General features: G+C 38.5%; 1 protein-coding gene across 2 annotated transcripts in view; it reads right to left on the reverse strand.

Annotated features, from left to right (window-relative positions):
* The window catches only part of PHLPP2 (PH domain and leucine rich repeat protein phosphatase 2), a 69,676-nt gene that overhangs the window by 45,466 nt on the left and 14,213 nt on the right, over positions 1 to 9,997 (reverse strand). For both annotated transcript variants that reach the window (XM_007462974.1, XM_007462975.1), the window contains one exon: positions 5,834 to 5,967. In XM_007462974.1, coding sequence (XP_007463036.1) covers positions 5,834 to 5,967 — 134 coding nt within the window. The remainder of the gene's footprint in view (positions 1 to 5,833; positions 5,968 to 9,997) is intronic.

Raw genomic sequence — 9,997 nt, forward strand, 5'->3', positions numbered from 1 at the left:
GAAAAGGATGAGCTATTTCATAAGTATTGTTGGGACAATGGGCTACCAACAGAGAAAACAGTAAAGTTAGATCCCTACCTCATATCACATTCTAAAAATATAAAAGTACTAGAAGAAAATATAGAGTATGTTTATGACCTAGGATAGGGAAGGAACAGACTGACTAAATCTGATTAAATACAACTTCTGCACAATAAAGAACAACACGCAAAACTACAAAACAAGTTACAGGTTGGGAAAAAAATGTGTCACAAATACAATATACAGAGGATGTATATTCAGAATATATACAAAAGTCCTTCTGGGGCTTTCCTGGTAGCGCAGTGGTTGAGAGTCCGCCTGCCGATGCAGGGGACACGGGTTCGTGCCCCGGTCCGGGAAGATCCCACATGCCGTGGAGCGGCTGGGCCCGTGAGCCATGGCCACTGAGCCTGCGCGTCTGGAGCCTGTGCTCCGCAACGGGAGAGGCCACAACAGTGAGAGGCCCACGTATTGGGGAAAAAAAAAAAAAAGTCCTTCTGATCAATATGAAAAAGGATAAACAACAGAAATATCAAGGGTTAATTCAAAGGAGAAGAAAACTTAAAGATCAATGTAAATATGACACAATATTCAACCATACTAGTAATCAGGAAAACAAAATCAAAACGAGACCAACATTTAATCCATTAGATTAGTAAAAGTTTTAAATGCTAATAATATTAAAAGGTGATATTGTGAGCAAAGGGGTACTCTGATATACTGATGGGATATACATTCATTTTGCAGTAGTAACCATTAGTATTTTAAATGAGAATAAATATCCTATGACCCAATAACTTCACGTTTAGAGATTTACTCTGAAGAAACATAGGTGCAGGGACTTCCCTGGTGGCGCAGTAGTTAAGAATCCGCCTGCCAATTCAGGGGACATGGGTTCGAGCCCTGGTCTGGGAAGATCCCACATGCCGTGGAGCAACAAAGCCCGTGCGCCACTACTACTGAGGCTGTGCTCTAGAGCCTGCAAGCCACAATGACTGAGCCCGTGAGCCACAACTACTGAAGCCCGTGCGCCTAGAGCCCGTGCTCCACAACAAGAGAAGTCACTGCAATGAGAAGCCTGCACACTGCAACAAAGAGTAGCCCCTGCTCACCGCAACTAGAGAAAGCCCATGCACAGCAACGAAGACCCTATGCAGTCAAAAATAAATAAATTTTTAAAAATAAATAAAATAAAAATTCCAATTACATCATTAAAAAAAATGAAACACAGGTGCACAAAGATGCAATTTTACTACAGTGCTATTTGTAATAGTCCATCACTAGGGAAATTGTTATATAAACTATAATACATACATGACATCCAATAATACGCAACATAAAGAAATGCATATAGAAGATAGTTAAGAAAAGACCTCCAAAACACTGTTGGGAGAAAAAAAGCATGAAGAATAACACCAAATGACAGCATTTATGTAAACAAAATATATTTCTGCAAATACACATTAGATAGGAATAAAAGTTAGAAAATTCTCAACGGGTATATACCAAGTTGACTGTTACATCATAATTATCACATTATATATCACTGCTTAATAGATAACCACTATCAGTATATACTTGTATTAACTCAAAAATTCTACTTGTAGGAATCACTTCCTCCCTCTACCCCAGAGGTCAGCCATTGTCTTCACTTTTATAATAATAATTTCCTTGTTTTCTTTATGTTTTTGCTACTCATGTATTAGCTACAGCAATTTTAAACTACTGTAACAAAAAGAATATACTGGCCCAAACACAAGATAAATGTAATTCTCTGCTAGGGTGGGCAGTCTGGGTTCCCAGGGGTCAACTCTGTCGAGAAACTCCAGCTGATGGTGGCTCTGCCATTTTCAACACATGACTTCAATATTGCTCTTGATGACTGCCTTCCTACCCTACAGAAGAGGAAAAGAGCAAGAAGTATGCATGGGAGGCTTTAGGAACCAGGTATAAAAGTGGCACACAACAATTCCACTCCATACCATTTTAGAAAGTTTTGTCACAGGTGCACACCAAACTGCACAAAAGACTGAGAAACGAGTTGTAGCTGGGCCGTCATGTGCCCACCTCTAAGTCTTATTACGGAGGAAGGAAAGAGCAGCTTTGGATGGACAGAAAGTGGTACTGTCACACATCTCTAAACAATACTGCTGAGTTTTGCCTGTTTCCCAACTTTAAATGAATGGAAACATACTATATATGCAATTCTTTTGTAACTGGTTTCTTTTGTTTGTGTTTATGCTCCTTGGATGAAACTGTCTCAAACAACGTGTACAGAGAATACCAAACAGAAAGAAATGCTCAGGCTGGGTGCTATGCTACCTGAGCTATTCAACCCCAGAACTACAACATCACTAGCAAATCACACCTTCTAGATGCCACTTCCTCTTACATAATAAGGAGGTGATTAATGGGCTCTCTTAATCTCTGTGATTGATCATCCTACCCACTTATCTTTAGTTACATATGTTATTTCAAGGCTTTTATATCATGAATCTATACTGAGTCACTCTACTCAGTTTCCCCCAGCACCCCCCCAGCAAGACTGATAACTAGCATTTGCACAATGGCCCCTGGAGTACCAGAGACGTTTCATATCCAGCAAACAAAGCAAAACACTGGTTTGAACTTAGGCCCTCTGACCCTGGCCTCATTAACACTATATGCTAAGCTAACACACCAAAGACTCTATGCAAGAAATACTGAAAGCTGATTGCTAAGCTATTTGCTTCAAAAAGAATACTTCAAATTCTTTACAACTCCTCTCTTCAAAGGGAGAGGCCTAAAAAAAAAAAAAGGTGAGGGCTATTTCCCTTCTCTATATAGTGTGGGCTGCATTTGGCGACTCAATTCTAATAGAAAGTGGTGAAAACAATGGTGACTTATGAGGCTAGGTCATAAAAAACACTGAAGCCTGTGTGTTGTGTGTATGTATGTGTGTGTGTGTTATGTGTTTGCATGCACATGCATGCATGTGCTCATGTGCATGTGTGTGTTTCTCATCACTGGGGGCAGCTAGCTGCTACATCGTGAAGACGCTTAGGCAGCACTAGAGAAGGGTCCACATAGCGAGCAACTGAGATCTCCTGCCAAAAACTGGTGAGAAACTGGGGCCTTCTACCAACAGCCACATGAGTGAGCCATGTTAGAAGTGAATCTTCCAGCCCCACTCAAGCCTTCAGATAACTGCAGCTTCAGCCAATATAATGAGTACTATCTCACTGAGACTCAACCCAAAACCATCCAGCTAATTCCTCCTAGATTTCTGACCCACAGAAACTGTATGATATAATAAATATTAATATCGGGACTTCCTTGGCAGTCCAGAGGTTAAGACTCCATGCTACCACTGCAGGGGGCATGGGTTTGATCCCTGGTCAGAGAACTAAGAGCCCACAAGCTGCGCATGGTGCGGCCAAAAAATAAAAATAAATTTAAAAATAAATATTTAATATCATTTTAAGTCACTAAATTTTTTTTTTTAATTTTTATTTATTTTTTGGCTGCATTGGGTCTCCACTGCTGTGCGTGGGCTTTCTCTAGTTGAAGCGAGCAGGGCCTACTCTTCGTTGCAGTGCATGGGCTTCTCACTGAGGTGGCTTCTCTTGTTGCAAAGCATGGGCTCTAGGCGCACGGGCTTCAGTAGTTGCAGCATGTGGGCTCAGTAGTTGTGGCTCGCGGACTCTAGAGCACAGTCTCAGTAGTTGTGGCACACGGGCTTAGCCACTCTGCAACATATGGGATCTTCCCAGACCAGGGATCAAACCCGCATCCCCTGCATTGGCAGGTGGATTCTTAACCGCTGCGCCACCAGGGAAGTCCTAAGTCACTAAATTTTGAGGCAATTTGTTACACAGCCAACAGAAAATACCCTTATCTATCTAGCTACCTACACACACATACATACTTTTTTTAACCTTTTATTTCTGGTGCCATATACATATATTGCCTATTTTCAAAAGTAACTGGTTTTAAAAACCTCTTTCTCAAATGTAATTTTCTCACTCAAATTATACTAGCTTCTCTGAATTAAAAGAGCTCACTTTTGGAAATGTTCTGTTACTGACTCCCCCATCCCCACAAATATAGTAAGTACTACGAACTGGTACTCTTTTTTTTTTTTTAATTTATTAATTTTTGGCTGCGTTGGGTCTTCGCTGCTGCACATGGGCTTTCTCTAGTTGCGCGGGCGGAGGCTACTCTTCCTGGCGGTGCGCGGGCTTCTCATTGCGGTGGCTTCTCTTGTTGCGGAGCACGGGCTCTAGGCATGTGGGCTGCAGCAGTTGTGGCTCACGGGCTCTAAAGCACAGCCTCAGTAGTTGCAGCGCACGGACTTAGCTGCTCCGCAGCATGTGGGATCTTCCCGGACTGTGTCCCCTGCACTGGCAGGTGGATTCTTAACCACTGTGCCACCAGGGAAGCCCCCCAAACTGGTACTCTTTTTGACTTTACTGGAAATATCCTCTTAAGGGAACATGAAGATCCTAGGCACGCTACAATTTATCAGGTGGTATTAATAAATTAATGCAATCATGTCAACTGTTGTGTGTTATAACTGACTTCAAATGCAATCTCACTGGTTATAAAGGAGCTCGCCAGCATCTCAAGGCTCAACTTTCAGCCCAGAATGAAAACATGGAGTGAAGAACTTATGTGCAACCACATATAAAGAGCATGTCACTATCCAAGATTTATTATTATTTTTTAACCAAGTTTTACAGTAATAGATCGGTTGTGTTCCTCAAATTAGTCTTAAAAGGTTTTTCTCAGATTTAACATCAACCTAGCAACTATTCTCCCTCCATGAACTAACAAAGGAGAGAAAAGAATGGAAATAAAATAAAATGAAACCAACTTTTAAGGAACATGTCAGAAAATATTGTTGTGGTGAAAAATTATAAATAAAATCTTTTGTGAAGTGCATTTAATAAAAGTGGCTTGTGACATGTGTCACAAGAGTTCAGATTAAATCAATAATTTGAGGAATGAGAGCAGGGAATCTTAGTAAATGGTTACGCCTACATACACTAATAACTTAGTTACTAGTTCAACTGTTTGATAAATGGGTCATATTAACTCAAAACTGTTAGGTGTTAAACAGCTCTGTTATTTACTAGCTGTATGACCTTGAACAAGTTAACTTCTCTGTCTCTGTAAAATGAGACAACAGCTCCTAGAGCATAAGGTGGCTATACTGAGTAAACTGGGTAATTCATAAGCATAAAAGCACACAGTAAGCACTCAAAAAATGGTACTCAGTAGTATTATTAGTTATTGATGTATATTTGGAGAGTAATATTCAGAAATATTCTGACTTTCTTAAGTCTAACTTTATGACTAAAGTGATCAGATGAAAAATAGTCAATAGGGAAAAAATGCACCAAAAGAGAAGAGCATGTAAAATATCCGAGATTTAAAGCTTACTAAATTCAACAATATACACGTCTGATGTGTTCATCAAATGTTAAGTCATATATGATAATAACCACCTACTTCTCAACATTCTCGAACTATCCAGAAGTTCATGGACTTTATTATAAAGAACTTGAAAATATAACTGATACTAAAGCTATGATTTGATCAAGATGCTGGCAAAAGTACGTAACAATTCTGTAAGTCAGCAAAACACCAGAACAAAAAGAGCAAAAATAAAAAGGGAAGGCTGTTTTTGCTGTTGTTTTCTAACTACATTAGTAAATTGGCTTAAAAATGGCTTTGGATAAAATCTTTTTAAAAGGCTGAAGACAGACAGAGGTACAAATAATCAATTAAAAGTCATTAATGTATACACACAGCCATGATAAATCCTTACCACCATAAAATCGAAGCATACAGCCAAGGTCAGGATTTGCCGCCTCCTCCTGTATGCGCACAGGGTCATCAAATCCCAGCCTGGACAAGTAATCATAAACAATCTGAAGAGGCCGTTCAGTAGGTTCCAGTCTCCTGCTTATACAATTCAAAAGAAAAATATTTGTTAAGTAATAAACACACTTCACTTGATTTTTTAAATCTTTTAATATGCTCTAGATTTTTACTTCTATATCAAGATTTTCTCTAATATCACATGATACAACTAATCTAAACAAGTGGTGCTCAAAGTTTTTGGTCTCGGGATCCCTCTATAGTTTTTGAAGCCCCCAAAGAGCTTTTGTTTACACGGGGTATATCTATTGACATTTACTGAATGAGAAACTAAACTTAAGAATTTCTAAATATTTATTCATTTAAAAATAACAACAATAAAGACATTACATGTTAACAAATATTTTTTGAAAACTATATTTTCAGAATAAAGCAAATTTAGTGAGAAGACTTGCATTGTTTTATATTTTATAAATCTCTTTAACAGCTGGTTTAATAGAAGACAGCTAGATTCTCAGATATGTAGCCTCTAGAAAACTCCATTGTATACTTACGAGACTGAAAGTGAAAAATAAAATTAATACCTCATTATTATGAAAGAGTTTTGACCTCATGCACCTCTTCAAAAAGTCTCAGAGACCCCCAGAGGGCCCCTCGAGAACCTCCGGTTCAAACTTAAAGGCATCGAATTGAAATTATGAGATATAAAAGATTGTACCTGTCCATAACTGATTTCACATAAGCTGCAACACAATTATAAATGGACACTTTGGGTTGCCGACTATATCCTATATATTTCCTCTGGCTTCACAGATGATTTTTGCATAAAAACTAGGAATGAACTGCCCAGTAATTCCCCAGAAATCATTAGATTACATGGTTCTGACTGAAAGCTAGGTAAAACCAGAATGTTAGTAATCACTTGCGGCTTCTGGTGACACTGCATATTTTAAAATCACACAGACTTAAGGCAGCTCATTTACAATTCTTTTATCAGAAAGCAAAGAGTCATAAATACACCAGCTAAGAGCATGAGCTCCAAAAGTCAGACTGCCTGGGTTTGAGTCTCACTTCTGCCACTTATCAACTGCATGTATGCCCCTAGACAAGTTATTTAACCTCATTGTCTTAAATTCCTCATCAGTATAATGGGTAGTGCCTAACTCACAGAGTTGTTATTAGAAGTATTTATTTATTTGCTTACAAGAAGATATCACATAGTATATAAAGTGCTTAGCAAATTATTTGGCATGTAGTAGTGTTCAATAATGTACTAACATTATTCAAAAAAATTCTTAGGCATGGAATAAAATTTTAATTAGAATAAAAATAAAATGTCTCCCCTATCTGAAACAACAACCAAAAAACAAGTATAGGAAAGCCTGTATGTTTAAAAGATCCTGAAGAACATTATTCATATCCTAAAAGGATTCTGTTTAGAAAACTTAAGTCTTGTATTAATCAGAAGAAACATGATAAACCTTCCATCATGGCAAAAAGATATGAAAGAACTCTGTGTTTTGTGGTTAAAGAACTAGAAAATACTGGTTGGCAATATGCTTTAATTTAAAAAAACATGAAATGGGAATACTACAAAGTGGAATATAAACAACTGTAAAAATATGGTAATTTAGGAATGGAAATCATATTGATGAGTACAGAAAGTAAAAAATAAAAATAGGGACTTCCCTGGTGGTCCAGTGGCTAAGACTCCACGCTCCCAATGCAGGGGGCCAGGGTTCGATCCCTGGTCAGGGAACTAGATCCCTCATGCCGCAACTAAGACCCAACACAGCCAAATAAATAAACATTTTTTAAAAAATCTAAAATAAATAAATAAAAATAAAGTAAAACCACCTCCTGGCCCCTCCTGACTGTTCAGTTCTGACTTTCAGCTTCCATCAGCTCAGAACTACTACATGGGATATGACCAAAGAACTAAAAGTCTACAAAGACCAATAAATAAAGAATTTAATAGAAATGAAAAATAAACTTTTCAGAATAAAAATATCAGTTACAATTATCTCTAGACAAATAAAATAAAAATCCACAAAGGGCTGTGACAATATTAGGCACCTTCCCAGTACAATGGTAGAATTCTTCTAAGAAGGATGCATTTTAAGAGAGACTTCTAATAAACTATATCCTGGACGGGTCAATTAGCCATGTAATAGGAAGACTGACTGAAGGACTAACTTGAAGACAAAGTGACCAAGGGCATAAAGAGCCCTCTCTACCTTCCAATGTCAAGAAGGATTAGACTTACTCTATCTAGATTGCTCCAAAGAATAGGACTAGGACCAAGGAGAAGTTGCACAGGTAGACTTGATTAAAAAATGAGGAAAAACCTTAATGATTAGAGAAGCCTAATAATGAAACAGACTACCTCTCAAAATAGCTCACAGAGAGCTAGACAGCCCTCTGTCACGGACACTTTAGAAAAGTCTCCTCTAAGAACCAAGCTGGGCCAGATGATCTTCAGGGTCTTTTAAAACTAGGGCTCTTTCAGGTATTTAAGACACCTTGCTAATATAATACAAATTCTACGTGAACACTGCTATTATTTTTGGATACAGAGATCAATGTATTTAAATATAATTCCATATAATGATCACATATTCAAGACCAAGAAACATTATTAATACTTTCAGGCTAAAGCTCACTAACTCAATTTTCCTATTTCTCTCTGGAAAACCAGGAGAAATGGAAATATCCTAATTCTGACATATTTTACCTGATGAAATTTCCTGGTCTAAAAAGGCTCTGTAGATTTTGGAAAACCTCTTTATATATTTCCACCTAAAGAAAGTATTCTCCCTGGTGGGATGGGGAAAAAAAAAAAATCAAGAGAATCTCAACATCTGCTCTTATTAATTTAGCATAAATGAGCAAACAAGAAATAGTTCAAGAACTGCAAAAACAAGTAAAACGAGGGACTAATTGCATTTACTCATTAAACTCATCTGCTTAAGAGAGTAGAGTATGGGGGAGGGAAATGCTGTAATATGCTTACGGATCAATTTTGTGTTTCAAAGTTCCAAAAGTTTAACGGGCTGCTAATTAGCTGTGTGTTAAATCTCTCACAAATCAAAGGAACTACATATGCTGCAAAACAGGTATAGGAGAGAGTATGTTAGCAAAGAAAGGTTCCATTCAGCATTTGAAATACTTCCACTGCGGCTTTAAAGAAGAGACAATATGACTATTGTTAACAGTTTTAGTTTGCTTCTAAAGCTTCAAGGAGCTACAATAGTCCTTGTAAATCTGAATATATGTGCATATGCTTATTTTTCTCCAAACCAGCCAACCAATACAGTAATGCTATCAACAGTGTTTGTAGCTCTTAGCCAATCTGAACAGCACCCACAGTTAAGTTAGAGGTAAGAGAAGAGTACATTTCATTCCAGGTGTCATTTCACAAGAATTCTAGTTAATAGTGGGAGGCAAAAGTATACATTATTTTTCTTTTTTTTTGGTACGCGGGCCTCTCACTGTTGTGGCCTCTCCCGTTGTGTAGCACAGGCTCCGGACGCGCAGGCTCAGTGGCCATGGCTCACGGGCCCAGCCGCTCCACAGCATGTGGGATCTTCCCGGACGGGGGCACAAACCCCTATCCCCTGCATCGACAGGCGGACTTTCAACCACTGCGCCACCAGGGAAGCCCAAAAGTATACATTATTAAAACCCAACATATTGTATCCAAGACCCTAACAAAGCAGAGCAGCATTCTCTACATCAAAGTCAGGTTAAAACTCAATCTGTGGCCAACTATAAAGGTAAAATCTGCAAAATTTGAAGACCGACAATACAGATCATGATACAAACAACAAGGATACTTCGATGAATGTTTACCCCATACCTGACACTATGCTGGGAAGTATCTCACATTTTACAGAACTAGGAAATAAGAAAAATGAGGTTCAGAGAGTCACACAATTAGTACATATGGCATCAGGGTTTGAACCTGTGTTGGTTTCTTTACAAAGCCTAGCCTCCTTTAGGGAAACAATATTATTTTCTAAATGTAGATTAAAAATGTATGCAGGGCTTCCCTGGTGGCGCAGTGGTTGGGAGTCCGCCTGCCGATGCAGGGGACGCGGGTTCGTGCCCC

This window comes from Lipotes vexillifer, unplaced genomic scaffold (genome assembly GCF_000442215.2).
Source record: "Lipotes vexillifer unplaced genomic scaffold, Lipotes_vexillifer_v1.1 scaffold70, whole genome shotgun sequence".
NCBI classification, from domain to species: domain Eukaryota; kingdom Metazoa; phylum Chordata; class Mammalia; order Artiodactyla; family Lipotidae; genus Lipotes; species Lipotes vexillifer.